Source organism: Danio rerio, chromosome 16 (genome assembly GCF_049306965.1).
Source record: "Danio rerio strain Tuebingen ecotype United States chromosome 16, GRCz12tu, whole genome shotgun sequence".
Classification (NCBI taxonomy): Eukaryota; Metazoa; Chordata; class Actinopteri; order Cypriniformes; family Danionidae; genus Danio; species Danio rerio.
In genome coordinates, this window is record NC_133191.1 from 35,924,781 (window position 1) to 35,952,533 (window position 27,753).

Genomic DNA, 27,753 nt, shown 5'->3' on the forward strand with positions numbered 1-27,753 from the left:
AAATAGAAATGTTTAAAGTAATTTTTTTAAATAGAATTTTTTTGACCAAATTATAACCTTTCTATTTTACTGTCTAAATAAAATAAAAAATAAACCTATGCAAAATAATGTCACTGGAGATTTTAAGCATGACAACTCTATAAAACATTAAAAAAATATATAGGTAAAGTTAACATTTTCATTTTGCATAAACTATTTACACTTAGTCCTTAACAAGGTCATGCTGAAAGAAGTAATTATTTTGTTTACAAAAAGTCAAACTACCTCTACTTGGTGCTTGAAGAGAAGTACAGAAACAAGTGCTCCAAAGCAAGTGTTTGTGGCATTACAACATTCTGAGTAGAGTCAAGATCAGATTCATAGAAGTGTATGTACTGAACATGTAGACTATTCAAAATCTTCCTTTTTTCCCTCACAAAGTGAAGGACAGCTCTCCTCAGGCTGAAGACAGCAAGCAGTCATGAGGAAGGCCGAGCAACACCAAATGTCTTATTAATTTGTTAATTTGTTGTGGCCATGGGGCATGAAAACCGTGCTTCATTGCCATCTGAGGCCAAGGGTATATAACGTCTTGATTCTTTCATGCACACACACACACACACACACACACACACACACACACACACACACACACACACACACACACACACACACACACACACACACACACACACACACACACACACATGCACACACACATAAATATGCCGTTCATGTTGGCCCTGGGATGACCTAAATAGACAAGCATTCTCCTACCCGAGGCTAACCATCCTCAGTAATCAACAGGACTTGGCTGTAAAACCCTCAACGTCAGCTGATTAAATGTGAAACATTGTTTACAAACCATAAAACAGTGTATCAAATATATGATAATGGATTCCAATGAAAAAAAAACAGCAGACTGATATTATTAAAAAGTCATTTAGAAGGCAAATTACACTGAAAAAGGGTTAATTTTACAGTAAAATATGACTTCAGTGTGAAAACTAAATTATCGGTTTGAGATGGACAAGTCAAGAGAAAACATTTGAAAATGATCAAGTTACTCAGGTTTATCATTCAAACTGTTTACAGTCAGTTAAAAAAAATACAGTGAATAAGCAATACAAGAACTCTCACTCATAAAATATGAAATGAGATTGAAAATCAATACCAGAAAATAAAGATTCTATAGCTGCATGTGCCAGCTTGTGATGCCTATTGAAGCAAAAACATTTTAATTTCCTCAAACAAAGCCTCCCCAGCTGTGTTTCAAGCACAAGCCTGGCTCTCTGAGGTCAAGTCTCTTTCTACCAAGACTGTGGTACTTGAGCTGAAGGCCTTTTTGGTGAGAGAGCGCAGTTAATAGATTTTCTTTCTTCTCCCTGCTGTTGTTGTGGAAAACTATTATGGATTCTGGAAAATTCTTGCTGGGGCTCTTTTGTGCCACGAGTCTATGAGAAAAAGCGAACACAACAACAGGCTCGGTCTAAAAAAACCCTGGCCTTCAAATATTGCAGAAATGCAATTTCACCAGCTCCTCTATGCCAGCGCCAGTCCATTTCACAGCCACAATGGCTGTCTGTTTCTCTCTCATTTAGTCGGCCTGCCTGGAACAATGAGCATGGAAGAATGGCAACAGGTAATTTAAAGAGCTGGGTAAGAAGGATGTGGGCAGGAGGTGCCCCAACTTTGGCCCAACACCACCAGCTGCTGTCTGGTCCACACCAGAAGAGAGAGAGAAAAAAAATCACTAGGGACTAGGGTATTCTTCTCTTTTTTCACCTCTCAAGTTTTGGATAGAGATGAGCAGGCATGATTGGAAAGAGATTTTGGGGAGTTAAAATTAATCATTTCTATGGTGCATCTCTACCCAGAAGTGGACAATTTACGCTTGTTTAGTAACATACCATAACTGGTTAACAAGTCATTTGTTGTGGCAGAATACTAAGGGGAGGCCATTTTTGAATGACAAAAATGTCTGAATGCAGTTCATCATCAATGTATTGTGATATCGAATTGAACCCTTTTGTTTCACCTCACCCTTCTAAACTGCCATCCAGATCACAGCACCAAAGTAACCTGGTTCAAACCATGGGCCTAATCACATGGACATAATAGACTGCAGCCCCTCAGTCATTACTGTGCCTGGAGTGTGCCATCGTTACACACACTCCACTAAACCTCCTTTCACAGCTCTTCCTAGCTGACCTCCGTAACACTTATCCTTCTAAACTTCACTCTCATTCAGCTCATGGCACCAATGTAACGCCTCTGGTTTTACTTGCACCACTCTGAGTGGGAATCAAACTGGCATCTGCAGGAAATGGGAACAATCACAGGGATGTCTAAGACTGCAGCCCCTCACATCAGGCACTAGTAAGCCTTCTTAGGTCACATACTGTAAGTGAGGTTTACCTGAAAAGGTTGTACTAGCTGTCTTCTGTTACTAGTTGTCCTTAAACCACTATGAGCAGAATACAAATCAGCATCTCCTGTAAAGAAGGTGGGCACGCTCTTAGGGAGCGTGAAGACTTTACATCGATCACTAATGTGTCTGTTGAGGTCCAAATCCATCTCCAAGCATATTTTAACTCTGTACCTCCAGCATGGAAGGCAGACACACAAACAAAAGTCAGTCCTGCAAAACAAAAGCAGTGTGTAGCTCTAAGCAAGATTCAAACTAGTGTCTCTAACTCTGAAGGTGAGGTCACTAAGAAGAATCCTGAAAACTGCAGTTAGCTTGGCTGAAAACAGACCAAAGCTCTGAGTTCACATCAATGGAGAAAATGTGACAGGAACTATTTTGTGATTGAAAAGTTTCTCACAACATTCACTGCCTTTCAACAGCCAAGGATGATCTATATCCTAAACAAACTTTCCTCCTGAAGAGAAAAGCGACCTCCTCACAGGCTCCAAGTGAGAGAACAGGAATCATGGGAGATGTGGCAGGCAGGGGGAGGAGCAGAGCTCAGGATCCCATCTCCACACAGCTGCAGCCGTTCTTCAGGGAATCCGACCGGGGAGCAGCACTCAAGCGCCTAATGCCATTAATGAGCGCAACCATGCAGCAGTAACGGAATTGGAGCGCAGCTTCTCCAGCAAGAGCCTGGCTGCCCCTGGAGTGGCAGGAGACCAGTTAGGCTGAGCTTAACTTTGATATACCAGAGCACAAGGGCATGGACAGGACGGAAACAGATTCAATGACTACTAAGCAATATGCAAGGACAAAATGGTAGCATATTTCACTGCTATGTGAAATTGTATATACTAGCTTTTGCTGATCACTGAAAAGATTAAATGAAATTTTTTATATATAAAAAAGAAATGAGAACAAAGTCAGATGATGAAGGTGTTGAAGTTTACATACCAGAGAACACAAGCCAGCTTTTAAGACACTTTTTTCAGTATTCTTCAATAAACATCAAGTTTAAAAGCTAAATATTTATTTGAAATAGAAAGCAAAATGTACACATCTCTCCTGTCACGTAGATCAATTCAATGTGTCCATCCAAAAAAAAATTAAGCTTACCCAAACTTCTGTTTAATTAAGAACAGTCATGAAAATCACGCAGAAAAATGTAATAAAAATTCCCTTCTTTTCTAACATTGTTTTTGGAGTGACGTTTGATCCACATGTGTTCTTGACATTTTCACGCAGCAGTCTGCTGTATAGATCTGATACAGATCTACAAACATCTAGACTAGTAAGGAAATAATGAAGAGATGTCTTCTCTTCCTACATTAAATAACCTATCGTAGCAGAAATTTATTTTGGTTAAATCAGATTTTAATATAACACTATGCATTCCTTGAAGTTATGTACTCTTAAAAGGGCAGTTCCATCTGATGGGATTTCTGCAGATTCTTCAAATCAAATGTAAGACTTTTTAAGACCCCTTTAAGACCATTATAAATTGAATTTCAGACTAGGCCCGGATACTTCTGTAAATAGTTTTTGCATTAATGGAAGATCATGTAAAGGGATGTGTGCTTTAGTTTTAAAAATTTGCTGTAAAATTGTCTAACAGCTGTTGTAAATTGTATGTCTTTGCAATAAAAAAACAAGCTTTACTTGGACAGAGAGAAATTAAGACCTGTTTAAAATGATTTAAGACCTATAACACAAAATTTCAGTGAATTAAAGATATTTTAGGACTTTTAAAGACCCCTCAGACACGCTGTGCGAACTGCCCTGAGCAAGCTGAAATTAAGTCTCCTGCTCAAGGGCGATGGTTCATGAATTCCTACTTGTTGGGTTTGAACAGATTAATAAACAGGAACGTAGCAGAGAGTGAATCCAAAGCAGCACCATTGCTGGAGCTCTAGGTGGAGCCACGGAGCTGCTGCATGGAACAATGCTGTCAGTCAGATACAGTTGAGTAACATACCAGAAAGCTAGAGTTAAAACTAAAATTAACATATCACTTATAGGATACAAATCAATTCTAAAACAAGGGTGTCACCGTGGGGTGCTCAGTGTAAAATTTTTGGTTAAATTTTAAAACAGTACAGTGACATTTTGCCAAAACTGCTTATAATAATCAGTACCCTCAAGGCTAAATTTATCAACAAATTCATTTAGTTTCTATTTGAAATATTTTTTTCCATCATATTTACCTGACTAATGCAAAAGCACAGGACAATTTGCTATTTTAATCCATTACAATAATGGTTGTCGATGGTAAAGGTATGCATATTAGAAAGGTAACCCAGGCTTTCAATAACTACAATGCAAAACAACAGATTATAAATACACAGGACAATTTAATTAACCAGACCTTGTGTGAAACACAAGTCAAAATAACCCTGGATGTCATTTACTCAAGGTCAACCATTTCAAGTATGAAGGAACATTTTTTTTATTGTTCTTTTTTTAAAATCAATTCATGTAAATACAAGAAATAAATTGAAGTCTTTGCAATATCACAATGCATTTAGGTTAACTAAAGACTGCAATGACATAAGTCCTCTCCTAATTGTATCTGGAAAGCTAAAACCTAGTGATCTGAGGACAAAGGTCAGTGACGACAGATGTGCTAACATGGCATTGCTGTTTGCACAGAGAAACAATGAAGAGCTTTTTAAAAGAGCCATCTGAAAGAAACAGCTCATCTTTGAACGCACCATAGCACAGGAAAAAGAGAAAATGTTCTGTTTTTAATCCATTAAATAAAAAAGCAAGCCGCTATAATAACGTACATTCACAAAAGTTCAACAACCTTCACTACTAACAGCAGAAAAATGTGTCATGTTCCTAAAATTGAACAAAGTTTAACATTGTTCTCCTTGTTTTTCTGTGGATTAATTACCTGAGGTGGCTTTTGCTGACTGCTTTTGCAGAAAGTCCAGAGTCTGAGCCAATGCTTTCTTATTGCAGTGAGTGGACAGCTCTTCCTTACATTCAAAGCACCTGTTAAACAAGAACAAAAGCATCATCTAACGGTAAAACACAATTCGTAGTGCAATTTGTCTCTGACTCTCTAACCTAGAGGTATTTTCTTTACAGAATAATGCTTAAAGTCATTTTTCTGCATGAATTCAAAATAAAGTGGATTATTGCAAAGAGATCAATAGGTCAGCGAAAGCATATTAAATCGATTAACATCTTCGGACCTCACAACAGGTCTATCTGTAAGGACTTGTCAGGTAATGTTAAAAATCAATTTCCCTGTGGAGAATGGATTATTTAAGTCTAGAACTCAACTGCTGCCCTCTATTATGGCTTTTATGTCCAATACAAAGGAGTATATGTTGCATGTACATTTTTGAAAAGTGTGTGTCATTGCTTACCAAAGGTGCATTTATTTTATTTAAAATAAAGCGAAAACAGCTGTACTGAGAAATAATATTATAGTTCAAAATATCTAAATATCTACACATATGCACAATTAAAAAAGAAATCATCCAGCATTCATAAAATAATTATACCACTTAAAATATTATTTCACAAGAAATTTAAAAATTACACACCGTCAAAAGTAAGCATCTTAAAGAATTTTAGAAATGGGTAACCAATGCCTTCCATAGTAGAAAAAACATATAACATAGAAGTCAATGGCTACCCGTTTCCAACATTTTTTTTTAATTATCTTTATTGAGTTCAACAGAAGAAACAAACACAAACAGGTTTGGAGCCACTTGAGGGTGTGTAGATTTTTATTTTTTAGTATGAAATATAATTTTAAGTGGTATAATTCTTTTCATGAATGCTGGATTGAAGGGTGAGTAAATGATGACAGAATTTTCTCTTTAACATCTTCCCGGAAACCATGACACATTTTATAAGAATACAATTTACATAAAATATGAGAGTTTTCCAAAAATGCATAAGAAAAAACAATAAACAGTCATGAAAAACAGCATCATGAAGCTGATGTTTCCTACCAGGCCTTCCATGTAGTGAGGCTGATGGTGATACAGTGAGAGTCTGAGTGATGAGCTTGCTGGTGTTTTGTGGAATGCTGAACTTCTGCTTGGTTGCAGCCCTGAAAGACAGAGAGCCAGTAGCAAAATTACCATACTTCACCAATATTTATGATATTTTTTGGAAAGATTTTATTCTTGGTTCTGTAAAACCAAGTGTCAAATCAAGGTCAACTCCCAAGTGTGCTGTCGCAGCTTTAACGATACATTATAAAACATATCAAATATTATGAATGAAAGGAAGAGGATAGAAGACTGAAACTAACTTAAGAAAGTTTCTGCACATCAGTTGTTAGTAAATTTTATGTTTATTTATAAAAGAAGCAATGGTTCCTATAAATTAGGCCCCTATAATGATCTATGAAGGTTTATGTAACACCGCATCACTCAAGATTAAAAGTAACAATTGTTAAAATTAATTTAGAATATTTACATTCAAAAATGCGCAAATTGCAAACTTTTTTCATCTCTAAATTTAAACAATGATAACTTCAGTTTAAGTTTATGCAACATGCTGTAAATTTAATGCTGTTGATTGTACACTTAAAATAATATATTATTATTATAAACAAATAATAAATATGAATAATAAATAATACTTTTTATATATAAAATTTTGCAGAAATGTTAAAGACAGTAAAAATGTAATACAGAAATAAAACTGAAATTGTAAAAAGATAATGTCAATATTGTTGAGCTCCACACACTGTAGCACTGAATATCTGACCAGGATTTGTTTGTTTGTATTTATTTAATTTCACATAAGCAACTTAAGAGCATTTCATGGCAAGTTCAAAACAGATAAAAACATATTACATAGTAATATCTTTATAATTCAACAAGAGATGATTAAATGAACTAAATAATCAAGTATTCATTAAAAAACATTAGATATGACTTTGAGGTCGATATATGATAAAGAACCTAAAATTCTTCCCAACAAATCAAGGTGCTTGATCTGACCTGGAAGCCACACTTGAGGCACACAAGGATGTCATGTGCTCCTGCCGTTTCTCCCTCCAGCACGTTCCTCTCTTTAAGGCAGTCAGAGCACACAGACCACAGGCTGCCCGTCACTGCCTTCTTTACTGAGCTCAGGTCCACAGCTCTGCTCACATGCTGGCACGTCAGACCTGCATCACACAACACCACACATCTTCACTGTGGGACTTACAGCAGTGCACAATTCCAAAGGGATGATGGATCCTTCATGTGTGATAAATGCTTTTCTGTGATTTAGCAATAGACATAATTTTTCACTAAAACAATGCAGTAGGATTAAAACCTACACTTACCGCCAACCTCGTCAGATGAGTCTTCATCGCGAGGTTTTTTTGGCTTGTTAGACCGCTTGGTCATGTCTGCGGTTTTTAAAGAGAAGGGGTCTTTCAACCGCATTGGTATCTAGAAAACAAAATCATGCAATAAAACTGACAGCACACGGCGGTGTTAGAATTACTGAAGACAAAGTACATTACTACATAACACATATGGCTGAAAGACAAGCCTCTCAGAAGTGTCTCAGCAAACAAAATTACTTTTAATTTGACTATAATTATGGTAAACAATCCCATTGTAACTAAAAGGCTAAAAGCTGCTGAAAAAAATAGTAAAATACAAATATTACAAATAATACAAGGCAAATAAATGGCTAAAAAATAAAAATCAATCATCTATCCATCTATCTATCTATCTATCTATCTATCTATCTATCTATCTATCTATCTATCTATCTATCTATCTATCTATCTACATACATGGTCAAAAGATTATGATCAGTATAGTTTTGTTTAATAATTTAAAATAAGCTTATTCTGCTCATAATGAATGCACTTATCTAATCAAATACAGTAAACTTGAAAACTTGTGAAATGATACATTGCATTATAAAATAACCTTTTTCTTATTAAATTAAGTGATTGTATCTTTTTATTAAATGCCATGTCAATAATTAAAATGAAGTTTAAGAGTTCACACTTAGCAGATAATTGATTATAAAGCTTGTTTGGCATGCTGTCCCGGGAAAGAGCCCTGAGCTAATAAGATCCACGAGTCTGGGGCTCCCTCGAATTTGCAGGGCGAGAGGGGAGTTTGAGCTCAGGTAGATCTTGAGAACTCCCCCGCTGTAGTAGCTAATGAACAGATAGTGATTGCTCTTAAGAGATAACTACTTACTAGGAGCTGATTTGGATTAGTCAATTAACTTAAGTTGCATGTTTTTGGACGGTAGGAGGAAACCAGGAAACCCAGGGGAAACCCATGTGAGCACAGGGAGAACATGTAAACTCCACACAGAAATGTTGGCTGGCTTGGTAAGGACTAGAACCAGTGACCTTGCTGCTGTGAGGCAACAGTGCTAAGGGGTCACTGTGCCACCAATCTTGGAAAAGAGGAAGAGTATGGGGTGGAAGGGGGGATTCTTCAAAACGAACATGGCTGTTACATGGAATTTAAGAATCGTGAATCATAATTGGTGAATCATAAATTGAATAATGCGGGACTAGACAAGTAATCATAAGCACATGATTGTCTCGAAACTACCTCATATATAAAATTCACTTAAATTCTATTGAATGAAGCTTAAAATGTATAATATATTTTAATTTCTTTGAATAAAAGTGTTCAGCATCATTGCTCTAGTCATTAATGTCACATGAAGCTGAAAACATTATAACATAAATATCTGCTCAACAAGAAGCATTTTTGTGATTATTATTGCTGTTGTTGATAGTTTTGATAACTGTTACATTTTATTTACTTTATTAATCAAAGACATATTCAATTGTTTTTCAAAAACTACAAAATAAATGCTGTTACTTTGAACTTTCTTTTCATTAAAGAATTCTATAAAGTAAACAGTATCAGTTTCCACAATACTATAAAGCAGAAAACGTTTTTAGCACTATTCGTAAGAATCATTATTATTGATTACCAAAAATAATTGATCACAATAGAACAATTTCTAATAATTTCTGAAGGATCAGAGCAGAAAAAAGTCATTTTATATATATTTTTAAAAATGGACTGATCTCAGTAGTCATGGGAAGGTATAAGATTATGACGGTATGATAACCTTGGATAAATTATCATGGTGGCACGGTATTGTGATTACTGCTCTAAAATATATTCTTTTTAAATGTCTGGGTAAAAAACAAAAACAGCTAAAAATGTTAAATAATAATATAAACAAATTTATGCAACCAATTTTTTTATAATAAATTTTAATATAATAAAAATATATTATATTATATATATATATATATATATATATATATATATATTATATTATATATATATATATATATATATATATATATATATATATATATATACTAACACACACACAAACATTAAATCAATAGCTAAAATTGATTAGACACATTATAAAAATAATATTAAACCAATTCAATGATGCTAAAAGACTAACCAAAAAAACTTTAAAACTGTTTAATAAAATGTTATAGACAAAGAATAATATTCAAATAAATTCAGTGTAACTAGTCTTCAAGAAAATGCAATATAAAGACAAAAACATCAAGTAATATACAACAACAGCCTAAAGCATATCAATACAATTAAATAAATACATTAAAACAATCCAGTGTGAGGAAAAGCTAATAAAACATATATAATTTAGGCTATATTTATTCAGATTTTTCGACTCTTACATTTTAACATTTTAACTGAACATCACAAATGTTTACCACCATGACAGCAGAATCTGAATAGAGTTTGGAGGTAAGGAAGTACCTTGTCAGCAGTATGGTCGTTAGCTGAAAATGCTGAATCAGTAAGTTGGGATAATATAAGCACATAAGAGAATCAGTTATTGAAACAAGCTCTCTATCAAAGCAAAGGAGAGCGCGACACCTGAGACTAACCCAGGTAAAGTGATACAAGTACTGACAGCAGGAACCGGCTGCTGCTCTCAGGCCTTTGCTTACCCAGCTGCATCAGGTCACAAGTGTTTAGAACACAAGGTTGTTTTAAAAGAGCTGCCATAAAAGTCAGAAGGGTACATATATGAACCCGACTCACCCTGTTTATGTTCTCCTCCTCTCCAGGCTCGCAACCAAGTGAACGTCAGTTGTCAAGTGTCCAGGTGGAAGAAGAGCGAGCCTGACAACTTACATATGCTCACAACTTTAGAACAAACACGGAGGAATTCCTGTCGGGGGTTTGGCGTTCGCGTCTAACACTTCGACATTCATTAATCGAAAAATCCCGAGATGCAGTTACGGTTTTGATTAAGAGAGTTATTCGGCGTATTTACTGGCATTTAGGGAAGAACAGAAAGCACAAGTATCAGATGTGTCACGTGGTCTCATCCGCTTGACGCGCTACGGATGCTTGTATAGTCAAAAATCGTTTGTAAATCCAAAGAGCTTAGAATCTATGCTCTTTGGTATATCTACTGTTTAGCTGAGTGAGGGCTATACTGTATTGATAAAAGCATTAAAATGGAAGGGAAGAAACGTTTCTATTTTTTACTAATCAAATGCTTCCAAGGACAAACCTATAGTTTAATTCCTGTTTTTGCTGTTTATAATGTATATTTGGTTTAATATTTTTTTTACAATCAATAAATACGACAATAATCCCTTGCATAAAATCTTAAGTTAATAAAATGCATATTTTCTAATACCTAAAATACATACAACAAATATTAATAGAAATAAAAGGTAAAAAAAAAATAAGTGGAAAAAAAATATTTAAAACTGAAAAAAATAATTAAAATATTTTAATAAATAAAATAAAGACTAACATTAAATAATTATCGATTTGATCTCGTTAAACACGCATTATTATTATTATTATTATTATTATTACTTCTACTATTACTACATAATCAACATAAATATTATTAAACTAATATTAATACAAATAAAAAAGTTTTTTTTAATTCAGTTGAAAGTTGAAAAAAACAAATGCAATTTTGAAAATAGTAAAATTAATTAAAATATTTTAATAAATAAAATAAAATAAAATAAACTGGCATTAACTGTTCTCCCATGTTTGCGTGGGTTTCCTCCGGGTGCTCCGGTTTACCCCACAAGTCCAAACACATGCGGTACAGGTGAATTGGGTAAGCTGAATTGTCCATAATGTATGTGTGTGAATGAGTGTGTGTAAATGTTTCCCAGAGATGGGTTGCGGCTGGAAGGGCATCCTCTGCATAAAACAGATAAGAAAAGAAAATGAATGAATGAATGAATGAATAAATGAATGAATGAATGAATAAATGAATGAATGAATGAATAAATGAATGATTGAGACTTGCATTAAATAATTATTGATTTTATCAAGTTAAACACATTATTATTATTATTATTATTATTATTATTATTATTATTATTATTATTATTACTTAATCAATATAAATATAATTAAACTAATCAATATAAATAGAAAAAGGGTTAAAAAATGCAACTATTTAAAACAGTAAGTTAATATAAATATTTTAATGAATAAAAAACTTGCATTAAACATTCATTGATTTTATCACTTTAAAGACACACATTATTATTATTGTTATTATTATTTGTAGTAGTAGTAGTAATAGTAGTAGTAGTATTTTACATAAGCAATATAAATATCAAACACATTTTCCAGAAGTAAACAATAAAAGAAAAAAGAGAATGCAATAATTTCACAATATAAAATTATTAAATAAAATAAATAATAAGACTAAACAATCAAAATATTTTATTAAGATAACAAAATAACAATATATTTAATCGTTTTAATTTTGACTTCAATATATAAGTAAATAAATGTGTAAATAAATAATAAAGTAAAATAACAACAATTAACCTAATACAAAAAGTCACAAATCATATTTTAGAACCATTTATTAATCATCATAAATTAAAGAAACCATATAGATGTGTTTCACATTTTAGCATAAAGTCCATCAAATGATCAAACTTGGGCAGGTAGTGGCATCTGGTACTATAAAATTATCAAGATAACTGATAAAATGCTTTTATTTATGGATTGCATCTCTGAATTAATAGAAAAGAAAAAAACATAACAAAAATTCCACATCCACAAAACAAAATGTATGCTGACTGCACCAATTTGTAAACTATTTTTCATTGATCTAAAAAACTTTAATGATTCCAACTTAATCCTAAAGCTCTTAAGACATCTCAACTGCTGAAAAAATACTTAATGTACATGATTAATTTTTGTTGTTAATTCCCTTGTAAATTGTTTTATGTATAACTCTGTACTCCTCTGTTAAAAATCAATAAAAAAGAAGAGGCATCTGAAAAACTTTTAGCCTTTTTTTATGCTCTCAGACCCCCGATATACGTCACTGGTATTACGTAGTTTTGGTTGTACGCATGCGTAGAAGAGCAGTGTAGGTAGCCGCAATCCTGCTACGCAACTGGCAATCAGTCCCATTGCGATTTCGCCAATATTTATATACATAACAAGAAAAAGGGAGCGTAGTTATCGAGCAGCTTTACATACTGCGAGTACTAGCATGGCGTTAAATGTTTGTTCGAGGCTGACGAGAAATGTTGTCCGTGTTTTAGCTAACAGAAGTGCGATTCCTGTCACAAGACCACTGACAAGAAGTTCATGGACACATTTACGTTACTTACACAGTGAGTGTTGAAATGTTAGTGTGCACAATGTGTCTGAGTTTTGGAATAAGTTAATTGCAGTGAATCTATTCATATTTACCGCTACATATTAACCGTGATCTCGTTAAGTCTAAATAGTAAAAATTACTCTTTAAAAGCACAAGTTTGTGTAAGTTATGTTGTATAACGTTATTTTTAAAGTAAGATTTCTTCTGTTGGTCAAGTGTGTTTTATCTTTGTCATTCGTTATGATTACGAAGTTTGAAACAAAATACATTTTCTCTTGTTTTTGTTGTTGTTGTTGATTAAACTTAATATAACCAGGAAAATTATATTAATATCCCTCTACAGAAACTTACGAATATAAATATTCTCAGAGTACAATTGATTAAATTAGAATAAATATAAATATACATTATATAAACATGCAATAATACAAATCCTATATGTTATGATTCAGGCCCGTAGCCAGGGGGTTTCGGAAGACCCACACCTCTCTGACAAAGGTCCAGAATTTGTTCCTTTTACACTGCTATGCCTTCATAAATGGTAAAAATAAGGCTTTAAGACCAAGCGGAATCCTCTGTTGGCTGTGTCTTTGGTGCGATTTCAGCTAATTACTTTTGACCAATGCTAACAAATATTTTTCATCAGTCCAACATCCAGCTGCGCAAGAAAACACACACTCTGACCTAAGAGAAATCTTCTTTCGTCACTGTATTGTTTTTGAATAGAGAAAACATTTGACAAGTAACTTTTAATCTAAATCTTTGAATTATTATTATTTTTGTTAAAATGGCCAATTTCTGACTGAGGAAAATGTATCATGCTGGCCAGTTTATTTGCCAAATAAATTACTATAGGCTACAGTTTTTAATTTAAATTTTTAGCAGATTCCTATTTTTTTTAAATTATTTATTATGTAGTTAATACGTATTTTAAACACTTTATTCTAAATCTTTAGGAAATATTTGGTACATCAATAAGACTGATTGTGATGACCATCCGACTAGCTGATTCAGCTAAAAAATAGTGCTTAAAATGTCATTAAAATGCAGTATTTAAATCTCATAATTAAATCAAAAGTGAGGCAAATAACTGCAAAAAGGTTCAATTAAAAAAAAAAAAAAAAAAAAAAAAACACCTCTTTTTTCAGGCTGGCTATGGGCCTGTGCTTATGTTTATTATTTAAACATCCTGATACACATTTCTATAGATGTAAATTATATTTAGCACTGTTACTCTTGTTTGATTTGCTGCAATATCTTGACCAACATTAAATACATTAGGGGTACTCCAATCAGGAATTTTGCAACCGATACAGAGTACCAATTCCTTGTCATGGTGATCGTCCAATACAATACATAAATAAACAGGGCTAATAATTCAGGGGGGCTAATAAATCAGACTTCAACTTTATACCGTATGAACAATATAACAGACGATTTTGTAAAATTTACTCTACCAGAACTGCAATATACCTTGAAACCGATTATCGTGCCATTCCTATAAGCGACTAAGCTGAAAATGAATAAATGAACGAATAAAACTCAAAGTTTGGTGTATGCACGATCTGCTAAAGTGGATATTTATGGCTCAGTGCTGGAGAATTTTTATTTATTCATTTTTTGAGAAAACGGCCTTCAAAAAATATGTAGTGTAATTAAAAACACAAATAATAGTGTGCTGTAAAAGAAACCTTTGAAAGTGTGTTGTGTGTGTTCTGTGTCATTACACAGAAAATACACTTAAAAGCCAAAAAGCTTAAAACTGACAGGTGCATGAAAACACAGTGCTTGTAATGTTTCGCCCACACATAATTGAGTTTTCAAAAAAGTTTGGACTTTAAAAAGCACTTTTAAAGGCTGAGCTTGAATACATTTTATAAAAGGTGACATTTTTATCGTTAGCAGACAGCAGTAATTAATATCAGTGTATGGAAGATAGGCCTCTGTTGGTCATGTGTGTGTATTTTATCTTTCAGATATCAGCATCATTCGTTATGATAGTGTTTCATTACGAAATTTCAGTTCTTCAAGTCAGCCCTCAGTAGATGTGTCCTATGAGCAGCTTAAAAAACTGCTGGTGTCTGGATCCAGTGTTGTTATTGATGTCCGTGAACCCTGGGAACTTAGGGAATATGGGAACATACAGGGGTCAATCAACGTCCCATGTGAGTCAGTACTTTTTCTCAGCAGCAAACTGAAGGTTATATTATATAATTGACAATACTGTACCCTCTCATCTGCAGTAGGACAGGTAAACGGAGCTCTACAGCTCACACCTGATGAGTTCAAGGAGAAATATGGAGGAGATATGCCATCGAAATCCCAAAATATAGTCTTCAGTTGTCTTGCTGGTGTAAGAAGCAAACATGCCCTGGAAGCAGCAGTGTCTTTAGGATACACCAAGTGAGCAGTTCAACTTATTACATAGCAATGTCTCTTTATACACCGTTTAAAAGTAATTTAGTAACTTTTTAGAAAGCATAATATTGTATATGCAAAGCTAGTGTTTCTTCCCATACCAGTAAACTTCCGGTGATTACAGTTAATGTGACTTTTTAAACATTTTATATGGTTCCTTTTACACCATCGAAGTTGTAATGTAATTAAAATGCAATCAGTTAAATAGACTTCAGCGTTCATTTAGTTGTTAAAGCGTAAACCGAGATGAAAAGCCTGTCAGGAGTTGCAGGCAAGCGCAGAAATTCCATTGAAAACACCGGAGTAAAATAAATGTTCAGATTTTAAAGACATGATGCAGAACAATGTAATTTGATGCAGTGCTTCTTGTACAATCTGAGACCCACTTTATATTGTATATCAATCAGGCAGTGTAGATCATTATTTTTTAAAGAAAACAGACCTTAAACATGCTGATTTTGCAACTGCTAAATGTTCACCGGAAGTGCTTGACCCAGCTTACTACAAAATTAAGTCCTTCTGCACTTTTCTGCATATGCCCTATTTTAATCCCTAAGTCAAAGAAAATGACGGCTAAATGTGACATTAACAGCATCTGTTGTGCCTTATGAATAGGGCCAGGCAGAATCTTACAACTTATTTTGTATTTCTGTGCAGAATCTACGGATTTATGTGGAACGGTTTTGAGAGAATAGAAGCTGAAAACTTGACACATGACATAAAAATGTATACAGTATAGATCCAATTACAACTAATTGTTTGCCAAACAAAACTAGAGCAAGTCTCTTTAATAAGAGACATGGAAAATATTACAGTAATCTTATTGTACATAAATCATTTAAACATTTGCATATATAGTGCATCCGGAAGGTATTCATAGCCCTTTTTTATGTTTTCATCTTATAGCCTTATTCCAAAATGGATTCAATTCATTTATTTATACGTATGGACATGCAATTTTTCAGGTTTTTGTTTTTAATAAATTTGCTACAATTTCAAAAAATCTTTTTTCACATTGTCATTATGGGCTATTGTGTGTAGAATGGTGAGGAAGTAAATGAATTGAATCCATTTTGGAATTAGGCTGTAACATTAAAAAAATGTGAAAAACGTGAAGTGCTATGAATACTTTTTCAAATGCACTGTAATTAAATGATTTTACTGAAACACATACTGATTACTGAAATGCATATATTAACACACATCGGCTGAGTTTTCTGCAGATTTCTGTTTGTTCAGATTCTGTGTGGGCCTACTTATTACTAGGGCCAGACAGAATCTGTGGACGTTTTTTGCAATATCTGCACAGAATTTTGAAAAAACATCTGTGGATTTATGTGGAACAATTTTAAAAGTAACATAATTAAAAACTTTAAATATGAAGTAAAAAATAATACCTTTGTAACCTTTTTATAATCTTTAGTTATCTCTTTGGTAAACAAAGCAAGTCTCTTATATGATATATCTACTAAAAAAAGACAAAAAATATATTACTTTACACACTGTATTGTAAATAAATCATATAAACTATTTCATATTTGTTAATAATAGTACTGAAACTGAAATTATATTGCAATATAAAGATAACTTCAGCAAGGTTTCATTTTCCCTCTTAAATAGGTTAATTTAAAATAACATGTGCTAACTTCCAAACTTTATTTGTGCAGATTACAGTTTTGAAAATAAACAAAACTTGATGGTTCCCAAGGACGTAGCAGTTAGTAGGGACCAACAACGTTTTGGTTGTTCTTCAAGAAATCTTTTGTGTTCAATAGCAGGAAGAAACCCATACATATGAAGGGGCAGTAAATGGTGACAGGATGTTCATGTAGGGGTAAACTGACAAATTTAAATGACCCTCAAATCAAAATTTTGTCATATTAATGTTGCTGTTTTTCAATATGAAATATTCACATCTGTTTGTTTCACCATATAATATCAGTTCAGCCAAACTTTGAAACTAAAGTATATGAATCACTCATTTTAATCCAAGAGTTCAGAAGAAACATGATTTTGATCTTCATTTACATTTAAACAGCTCAGCCATACCTGCTTAATGCACAATATAATTCTGATGTCAGTCAACCAAGAGGCAACTGGCCTCAAAAAGGTTGAAACCCAGCACATTTTATTTATACCATCACTGTAACAAAAAAAGGAAAGAAATCTTTACATTAAAAAAAAAGCTGTATTTGGCAGTATTTTTCATTTTAAAAAATGTCTCGTTGTTATAGTAACATCTACACATCATATCCCCTATAAACACAACCATAAGCATGTGGTGATGAGAAAGTTATATAATGAGCCAATGCTCATATTATATAACTTTTTCCCAAAAGCAGAGAAAATTACTAATATATAAAAGGCACTTGGTCATAGCCATACAATTTAAGTAATGGAATAAACATTATTTATCAACAATAGATTAATAAATAGATACATTTCCCACATAAATGATGTTGAAATCACTGCCATTTTTTTACTGTGATGGTAATATGAGACAATGTAAGTTGCTTTTAATAATTGTAAGTTTAATAAAAAAAGTTCTCAATGTAAATAAACCAGAAAATGGACATGTTTCTATTAGTGACAGTAAGTCGGAGTTCTGTTTCTGCAGCTTTAGTGTTCTATAATTGACTCTCTTTCTCTATCTTCTTATAGGGTTCAACATTTTCCAGGCGGATGGCAAGAATGGGCTGAACGTGAATTGATACAAACCAAAAAATAATTGCCACACTGTAGCCATGTTAACACTGTGATAGAAGTTTAATTGATTTAAACAATCTGAAAAGCATCAAAGACATTCAGTTAAAATGTGCCACTGAAACTCAATAAACGAACGTAATTGACTGGAAATAAAAAGAACGGTGTGATTACATTTCAAGCCTAAAAAATACACTGCTACGTTTGAATTTAGCACCTTTATATCATTTGTCATAACAAGCCGTTGTGAGTTGGAATAGTAGTGACTTCTGTTCAAAGGCCTGTGGGCTTTCTGCCTAATACTTAAACCTAAATATTTTGAACTGGCAAAACAGAATTCAATCACTGTTGGCATACATAAAAATGTATACAATTATTTGGAGAAATTTGTTTGTTTGTTTTTTAATTTCTGAAAATAAAACATTATTTCCATATTGTGTATTACATTTGTTTTAAAAAGTATATTTGCATTATTATTTTGCATTTGTTGTTGTGGTTATAACCACTATTCAATTCAATTAATCTTTATTTCTATAGCACTTTCACAATTTAGATTGTGTCAAAACAGCTTATCATAGAAGTTCTAGAAAATTGAAACTGTTAGTCTAGTTTTCAGAGTTAAAGTTCAGTTCAGTGTGGTTTAAAGTTCACGGTTAAAAGTCCAAGCACTGAAGAGCTCCACAAGTCTCAAACAAACCAAGCAAGCCAGTGGTGACAGTGGTGGGAAACAAACTTGACCAACAAACACCTATTAAATGAATGTGTGTAAATTGGAACAAACACCAACGCTAAATATTAAAATGGATATCAAGTGGCTTGCGTTTTGTTTGTAAAAAATGAATTACATTTTCTATATGAAATGTAAAGGGAAAAAAAATCTTTTAAACTAGTTATGCATTGCAAATGTATGCACAACTATGTGTTTATTTTGAAAGTATTTAACACTTTTATTCAACAAGGACACATGCATTGATCAGAGGCATTCATAATGTTCTAAAAGATTTCTATTTAATATAAATGCTGTTCTTTTGAACTTTTAATTCATCAAAACTAAACTAAGTTGTGGTTTTAACCATATTAAATAGCATAACGGTTTTTAATAATAATAATAATAAATAAAACACTTTTTTGGTGCCTTATTAATAAAGAATCAGGTCTATTGTCTTTACCAGTGCTGTCATTGTTTCTACTCTGTATATGAGCACATCTACAGGAGTGACTAACATACCGTAATTGAATGAGATGGCAGGAATAAAATAACGCCTGAGTGTATAAGCTCATTTAGCTGCTGTTCACATGTCAGAGAGATGCAAACCCAGCCTTCCTCCCACATTCCTGGCACATCTTGGCTGGAAAGAATCTTATAATCCACATTCGGTCAGCATTAAAACAAAAACAACAACAGTATTGTGTTGTTCAATAGGATTACAGCATTTTACATTTAAAACAAACTACAATATTATTAAATATTATACTACATTTATTATTATTATTTATATCTGAGATCCTGATTAAAGCTCACTATTATAATTCCCACTTACATCCTTTAGCCATCTCAAGCATAAATTTCAGACAGGCCAGTGAAACACTGATATTAATTCTCATTTTTACAAATACTTCCATGTAAATACCGCCCAGATTAATGTCATCTGTCACATATCACTATCTGACCTCCTGACATTATTGCTTACCCTGTCTAGAAGCCTGTGTAATTAAAATCTCCACTTATCAAAGCGCATCACATCACGCCTGCACCTCCAGACTAATGGACCCTTGCTGCTTCACTTTACCCCTCCTTTCAACACCTCTCAAGACCCTGACAGATGTTTGAGCGACAGGCCCATTTCTGATGGGGCAGAGGCTCGACATTCCCAAAGCATTGGCTCATGTTTATTGCCTGGTATAAAACGCCTGGATCTCTGAGAGGGTGGATTTGTGAGCAGAGCTCAGAAAGGAAAGACTGTTGCATCAAAGTTTAAAGCTACTGACCAATAATGAGTCGCAGCCCAGAGAGGATCTCTTCTTATCGCAGACATTTCGAGGACTCCAGCAGCTCCTCTTACCAGGTGAGGGTCAGCAGCCCTTCTCCTGTTAGACGGGATGCTGGGAGGTGTCGTTCTGCCAGTTATACTCGTAGTAATGCCATGGCTGTCAGCAACAGCAGGGCAGTGGGAAGGAGGACCATCTCAACTTCTCGCAGTCAGCCACACTTGAATGGGTAAGCATCGCCTGTCCTGTAAATTGTAAAAAATTGAACGGAATAAAATAAATCTTTAGTCATCACAACTTCCATCAATCAATCTGGCTAAAACTATTAAGTTAATCATTGTATAGCTTAAAAATTTGTTGAAACCTAATTAACTTATTAAAATAGGTTAAATAATAAGACTTTTTGTTGATACATGTTTTAGTGAAGGAGTAAATAGATATGGAGAACATCATGTGCATTAGACTAAATGCACTTTGAAAAATATGAAATATTTTTATGAGATTGACAGCAGGTCTAATACTAAGTTTTAAAATACATTAGGACAAACTAAATTTAGATATATGAATCACGATTATGTAAGATACATGCTCAGCATAATTGAGTACACCCCATTTTGAAAATGAATATTTGTACCCATTTCTCAGTGAACATAGGCAATGTATTTTGGTGCATTTAATTTTTTATTTTAAATTTATTTAACAGATATATTCATTAAAATAATGTTTTAGTCATCAAATGCTTTTAGAAATTGAAAGATAAAAAAATTATATTAAAGCAAAATATTGCAAAAATTTTAAAATATATATATTAAAAAATTTATATATATATATATATATATATTTTTTTTTTTTTTTTTTTTTTGCTTCTCTTGATTTTTCCTTCTTTTTTAAATTTGTGTTTTATATTTTTCTATACCATATAATTTTGAGTGAAGTACTTTTTTGACCGTTATCGTAAGTTATTTTGTTAGATAAGCTCCAGATTTGGCTTCAGTACTAAATTAATGATCATAGATTTGTGAGTGGTGTACTTATATATGCTGAGCACTGTATTTTAATCATGCATTCTGTTTTTGACTAAAACATTCAAAAAATACTTCTATTATTTTATCAAATTAAAATACAAATAGTTTTTATCTTGCATAAAATGACGACTGATTAAAAAAGAAAGATGACATGTTTTCAGACTTTGTTCATTTTACAGACAATACAGTACTTTCCACTTTATTCACTTACTAATTTTAATTTCAGAAGAATGAATCAATATTTTTAAAATATCTCTGATTTTCAGTCACAACAAATGAATACATTGGTATTTTGACCAACTGTCATTTTCTGGAAAAGACTAAAACAATAGAATAAAAACTGAATAAAACAAATCCCATACCCAATAAACGAACAAATTAATAAAAGAAACATTAGTTTATTTGTTACCCAAGTATGTTACATGAGTGTGAAGGTACTGTAATTAAATTAAATAATTTAAATCTTCATTTCCACCTTTGTCTCTATGTTTACTTATACTTGATTATGTAGTCCTACACTGTAAAACATTATGATCCATTAGTCCTGACAGCCTTTTTTTAGGTCATTGTAACTTATTAAACTAAGTTAATCATGTTCTAATCTAATTTTATAAGTTACACAGGCTGTTTTAAGTTAGTCTAACATAAAAGAAGTTCAATAGACTCATAAGGTTAATTTGATTCAGCTTAAAAATGTAAGACAACCAGGATTTGTATATATTTGAATAGGCAACTTATTGTATACTGATTTACCTCTAATATTTAGGTTTAACCTGCATTTATTAAAACTTGATTGCTTGCAATTCTCTCCTGATTTAATTAGTACTATTCTGTTGTCTTCTTGCAAATAATTTCTGTTAGATTTATTGATGCGTAAGAAATCACACCTAGCCTCTAAGAACCTCAAGTGCGGTAAATGACAGTGTGACCTAATAAAACCCCAAGTGACAAATAAATGCATCTTCATCACATCAGCGACATGCTACATTGCATCCACTTCACAGTTGGTCTCATGGCATTTTACCTTGGAACTGAACTTTTGTGCTGCATCTGAATGAATGGCAGTGTCGGCATGGGTGCCATCTGTCTGAGCGGAGGAGGACCAGGGGCCGATCTGGACCAGGCTGCTGCAGAAAACCGTGAATTCCTAAGCACCAGAACCAGTGAGAAACAAGAGATGATCCTGCTCAATGACAGACTGGCAGCATATATTGAGAAGGCATGTATACACAAAATTAACCTATAATAGCACGATTTCAATTAATACATTGTATGCGATCTAAAAAAATAACTTGTTACATTTCATTAAAAAAATATTATTTATATATTGGAAACGAGGCTCATTTTTAGAGTCAGCTTTGACAGCATTTGTCTGATTTGGCCACGCTTAATCGGCCGCGCGCTCTGCCAGTGTGGAAATGCCACTGCTGGCGCACGAGATAAAGCTCATTATTTGCACTTCTGTGAGCATACGGACAGGGCACATAACACGCGTACTGTTTTCTCATTCTTCTGTCGAAACTAAGGTCCGGTCGTTGGAGCAGCAAAACAAATTGTTGGAGACGGAAATCGAGGTTCTGCAGAATCGCTTCTTGAAGCCCACCGGCCTCCGGCTGCTGTACGAGGAGCAGCTGAAGGAGCTGATGAGACTGGCTGACCAGATGAGAGTCCAGCGGGTAATGATCTTTCGACTGATATAAAGCATCAAAGACTGAAAATATAGCCTATTTATTAGCAACTGACTTGAAAAATTATACTCAATCTATAAAGGTTTAAATGCAATTCGTAAATTATTTTTATTTTTCTAAAAATAAAATGCCATAAAGAACCAAAAACAAAAAAGTGATGCCATTAAAGTACCCTTTTATTCCCAAAAATAACCTTTTGGTTTGTCAGATTAATAATCTCATCCAGAAATTTATCAATGCCAATAAAGAAACTCTATTTTAAGAGGCATTCTGAGGCGATAAAACACTTTGAGGGCAAAATTTCGTCCATGATTTCGAGCTTTTTTGCATTTATTGGCTACGTGATAACGCTATTTATTTTTAAGGACATTGCTATTGCTGCAAAAGATGCTATGGCGGGTCAGCTGGAGATTATTAAGGTTAAATATGAAGAGGCCTTGGAAATGAGGAAGAAAGCTGAGCTTGACATTGAAGCTTTCCGCCCGGTATGATTCCAAACGAACGTTCTCATAATAAACATTATTTGATTGTCTCAGGACGTTTTTTTAAATAGCCTTTTTCATTAGGATGTGGACGCCGCCACTTCCGCACGCATTGCGCTGGAAAAGCAGCTGGAAAATCTGGAGGTGGAATTAGAATTCCTTCGAAGGGTTCACAAACAGGTAACTGAATCAGCAATTAATAAATGGTCGACTCCAATAAGTAAACAATATATAAAACCTGAATGTTTTATATTTCAGGAAATCGAGGAGCTTATGAAACAGATATATGCAGCGCACGCCTCAGCAATGGACGCATACAGCCTGCCAGACCTCTCAAACGCGCTCAAGCAGATCCAACACCAGTATGATGACATTGCCGCTAAAAACTTACAGGTATTTATTTTAACATGATAGCATTATCAGCAACATGGGGAGCTTTTAATTAGTCATTTTAAATGGCTAATTTTTCCGAGACCTGTATGATTCTAGATACAATGTGAAATATTTCTGTTAAAATATTTTCCTTTCAATTTTTAAGATGAAAAAGGGATGACAAAGAATGACAATTCTTTGTATAACTATCATGATTTTTTTCTAAACTAGTATTAAGAATTTTACTTAAACCCCAAATATGGGAATAATCCTCCAAAACTAAGTAATAAATTGGCAAATGTTTATGCAGGAAATGGATTCTTGGTACAAAAATAAATTTGATGACCTCAACAACAAAACATCAAAACATGTGGACCAGGTGCGGCATGTGAGAGAAGGAATTGCCTCTGCAAAGAAGGATGTAAGATTTAAGGATTTTCACTGTATATAACACATTTTTGTCATGTTACTTCTAGGGCAATTGCAAAATATTGTAAAAAAATAAAATAAATATGACATTATTAATTATTTTCTCTTGCTTTAAAATACCTCCTAATTCTAGATACAAAACAAAGAGCGTGACATGGACTCAATGAACACCAAAAATGAGGCTTTGGAAGCACAGATTCGCGACACTCAAGATAAGTACAGGAAAGAACTAGAAGATCTCCAGGTGAGGAACTCCATCAAAGAATAATACGACAAACTAATTTCAAAGTAATATCAAATAAACACTTTGTTAAACTAAACAATTTGTTGTCAGGCAAGAATTGAGGCCTTGCAGCTTGAACTGAAGTCTTCCAAACAAAGGACAGCACTGCTCCTGCGTGAATACCAAGATCTGCTCAATGTGAAGATGTCCCTCGAGATTGAAATTACGACATACAGGTAGATTTCTAAACTTAAAAATGACCCAATAAAACAGCTTAAACTCAAAGAATTAATAGTGCCCCCCCCCCTCCCAAAAAAAAAACAATCATATTTTTCTAATTGAGCAAGTTTATTTTCAATTTTTTCTCCTTATTTGTCATTCACAGGAAGCTCATTGAGGGTGAAGACTCTCGTCTGACTTCCATGGTGCAGAGCATGCAGACCATGACGCTTATGAGTGGCAGCACAAGCGTTCACACTGTAGCAGCAGGGGCTGCTAATAGAGGGGGCAGAGGTCTTGCTGGTGGTCTAGGAGGAGACGTTGGTCTTGAATTTGCTGGAGGCCTTGGTGGTCCTGCCACAGGTCTTGAAAGAGGTGTTGGCAGGGGTCTTGATGGTTCTGCCACAGTCCTTGGAGAAAGTGTAGGTGGTGATGCTGCCAGAGGTGTTGGTGGTGGTCCTACCACAGTTCTTGGAGGACATGTTGATGGTGGTCTTGGAGGAGGTATAGGTAGCGGACCTGCCATAGGTCTTGGAGGAGGTGTAGGTAGTGGTCCTGCCACAGGTTTTGCAGGAGGTGTAGGTGGTGATCCCGCCAAAGGGCTTCCGGGAGGTGTGGGTGGTGGTCCTGCCACAGGTCTTGGAGGAGGTGTAGGTGGTGATCCCGCCAAAGGGCTTCCGGGAGGTGTAGGTGGTGGTCCTGCCACAGGTCTTACAGGAGGTGTAGGTGGTGACCCTGGTAAAGGGCTTTCAGATGTGGGTGGTGTTCCTGCCACAAGTCTTGCAGGAGGTGTAGGTGGTGATCCCGCTAAAGGGCTTCCTGGGGGGGTAGGTGGTGGTCCTGCTACAGGTCTTGCAGGTGGCGTAGGTGTTGATCCCGCTAAAGGGCTTCCTGGAGGTGTAAGTGGTGGTCCTGCCTCAGGTCTTGCAGGAGGTGTAGGTGGTGACACTGCGAAAGGGCTTCCAGGGGGTGTAGGTGGTGGTCCTGCCACAGGTCTTGCGGGAGGTGTAGGTGGTGTTCCTGTCACAGGTCTTGCTGGAGGTGTAGGTGGTGACCCCTCTAAAGGGCTTCCAGGAGGTGTAGGTGGTGGTCCTGCCTCAGGTCTTGCAGGGGGTGTAGGTGGTGATTTTGCCAAAGGCTTTGAAGGAGCTCTAGGTGGTTCTTCTACCACAGGTCTTGGAGGTGGCGATCCAGCCAAAGGTCTTGTAGGAGGTGTAGGGGGTGGTTCTGCCACAAGTCTTGTAGGAGGAACTAGCAGTGGTCTTGGGGCTGGCACAGGCGTTGCAGGAGGATTTATAAATGGTGTCACTGGTGGGGTTAGCGGCATAGGAACCACAGTTGACTACACTGAAGAGCAAGCTGTGGAGATGACGGAAAGGAAGACTGTACTGATCAGGTATACAATATAATTAGCTTTCTATTTGGGCCAGGCTTGAGATACATTTAACACAAAATAGTTTTTCCTTTGATTTTTTTTTGACATTTTAGGCTTCCAGAATACGAAATAAATTACATAAAAAAATACGTTTATAATGATTAGGTGCTTTTTCTATGGTGCTTGTTCGAGAAATTGGTTCCAATTCAGACTCATCGAGTCAAACGTACCTTCCATTGCTTACCTCTCTTTCCAAATAAGCTACTTAAAATTGAGATCTTCCAAAGTTGTATATAAGATTTATTTTTTGTTTTACAGGAAAATATTATTCCAAATACTCCTCAAAAGTTTTTTTTAACTTTATTTTTATACACTAAAACATTTTACAGAACAGAACATTCAGTGACAGCAGCAATTATTAAAAGAAAAAAAAAACGACAGTAGCCGCAGATGTAAATAAAAATAAATAAAATAAAATAAACAACAACAAAAAAAGAAAAACATACAAGGTTTTCAGTTTCAAAGGAGCTAGAAATACTATGTCCTATTCAGATACAATGTGACAGGTGCCTATCTTTGTTTAAAAATATCCAGTTTTAGTTGAAGTTGAGCTGTCATATACTCCATTCTATATATACATTCAAGTTTTTCTATCCATTGTACTATTGTCGAAGGGTGGGGCTTCATCCAATTTATTGTTATGGTCTTTCTTGCACTTAGTAAAAGTATATGTAGTATATATCTCTGGTTTTTGTTAAATATATCCTGGAGCAAAAGTTTGTTTTTAACTTAGTTTTTTTAGTGCTTCTTGTTTTTTTTTTGTTTTTTTTATGAAATGTATTAGCATTTTAAGAGTAAAAATATGTAGCATGTGCTGTTATCTCTCAAAATATCTTAAAGCAAGTAGGTGCAAAATAAAAAAATCTAATCAGGCACTACGTTTATAAACTTAAATGATCAAAGAGCTATACTGAGGATGTTTGAAAACAGAATTCATCTTTTACAATTCTACTTCATCTCACTGAGATTCTGCACTGTTTTTTTTCCCACAGAACCTTTAAAACTGAAGACAACATACTGGAGAGCAGCACACAGCAGAAATCATACTGCATCTCTGGAGCAGCAAGTGAAGAAGAGTAGTGCTGTTTCCTGCTCACCAAACATGTCTTCAGATTTGTGTGTCTTACAAAACAAAGAACAGCTTGCATTGCTTGTCCACAACTGGAAATAAAGCTCTGAGCATTACATCTTCTTTGCAGGTTTTGATTTTCCATTGTTCATACATGCAATCCACAATATCAACAGGTGTGAGACTCAGGGCACATTATGACTGTGTCGGAGGCTGATGATGAGAAAAGAGAAAGACAGGAAAACAACTTAAGATAAAGGCAAGGAGTGTGATCGTGTCACTCCATGCTCTGTTTATCACCTTGAATTGGCCAAAGGGGAAGCCCAAGCCATCATATGAACAGTAATGCCACAACATGAAGTCACATTCACTTTATGTCCCCATTCTATCCAAATCTGCCCTCTTTGTCTGCATCTGATCTATCCTGATCGGTCCACACTGGAACATGCCAAACACTCACATTGCCTGGAAGTAAGAAAGAGATGTGCACTGGAGTATTTAAGCATAGCACTAAAAGCCATACAATGTAAGCAAAAGAAGCACATAGCAAACATAAAACACTTTCTGATACATACACCATGATGTGTAGCAGATCCTAGTTGAGCACTGCATGTTTTCAAAGACATTCTGAAATATACGATGTAAAATATGAAATAATTCGGTGCCATAAGATATGCATCCATCATAAACAT

The 27,753-nt window shown here is 34.5% G+C and overlaps 3 protein-coding genes across 4 annotated transcripts in view; 2 read left to right on the forward strand and 1 right to left on the reverse strand.

Moving 5' to 3' along the window:
• usp45 (ubiquitin specific peptidase 45) overlaps positions 1 to 10,758 on the reverse strand; it is a 51,707-nt gene extending 40,949 nt beyond the window's left edge. Inside the window, exons 1-5 of one of the 2 annotated variants that reach the window (XM_073925155.1) lie at positions 8,159 to 8,996; positions 7,701 to 8,114; positions 7,369 to 7,538; positions 6,367 to 6,467; positions 5,292 to 5,392 (exon numbers count right to left, since the gene is read on the reverse strand). In XM_073925155.1, the coding sequence (XP_073781256.1) occupies positions 5,292 to 5,392; positions 6,367 to 6,467; positions 7,369 to 7,538; positions 7,701 to 7,803 (475 nt within the window). In that variant the 5' untranslated portion in view covers positions 7,804 to 8,114; positions 8,159 to 8,996. Of the gene's footprint in view, positions 1 to 5,291; positions 5,393 to 6,366; positions 6,468 to 7,368; positions 7,539 to 7,700; positions 8,115 to 8,158; positions 8,997 to 10,443 lie in introns of those variants that run through there. The other variant, NM_001423966.1, reaches the window with a different exon arrangement.
• A 1,987-nt stretch (positions 10,759 to 12,745) lies between these two features.
• tstd3 (thiosulfate sulfurtransferase like domain containing 3) lies at positions 12,746 to 18,562 on the forward strand. Its single transcript, NM_001200014.1, has 4 exons — positions 12,746 to 13,022; positions 14,986 to 15,174; positions 15,253 to 15,412; positions 18,089 to 18,562. Exons 1-4 carry the CDS (start codon positions 12,899 to 12,901, stop codon positions 18,153 to 18,155), a joined length of 540 nt encoding a protein of 179 aa, NP_001186943.1. The 5' UTR covers positions 12,746 to 12,898; the 3' UTR covers positions 18,156 to 18,562.
• Positions 18,563 to 20,114: 1,552 nt separating this feature from the next.
• On the forward strand, positions 20,115 to 27,179 carry zgc:172323. Its single transcript, NM_001114427.1, has 11 exons — positions 20,115 to 20,348; positions 22,210 to 22,363; positions 22,671 to 22,820; positions 23,198 to 23,317; positions 23,399 to 23,494; positions 23,573 to 23,707; positions 23,997 to 24,107; positions 24,249 to 24,359; positions 24,450 to 24,574; positions 24,724 to 25,953; positions 26,985 to 27,179. Exons 1-11 carry the CDS (start codon positions 20,125 to 20,127, stop codon positions 27,070 to 27,072), a joined length of 2,544 nt encoding a protein of 847 aa, NP_001107899.1. The 5' UTR covers positions 20,115 to 20,124; the 3' UTR covers positions 27,073 to 27,179.
• The last annotated feature ends 574 nt before the right edge of the window (positions 27,180 to 27,753 follow it).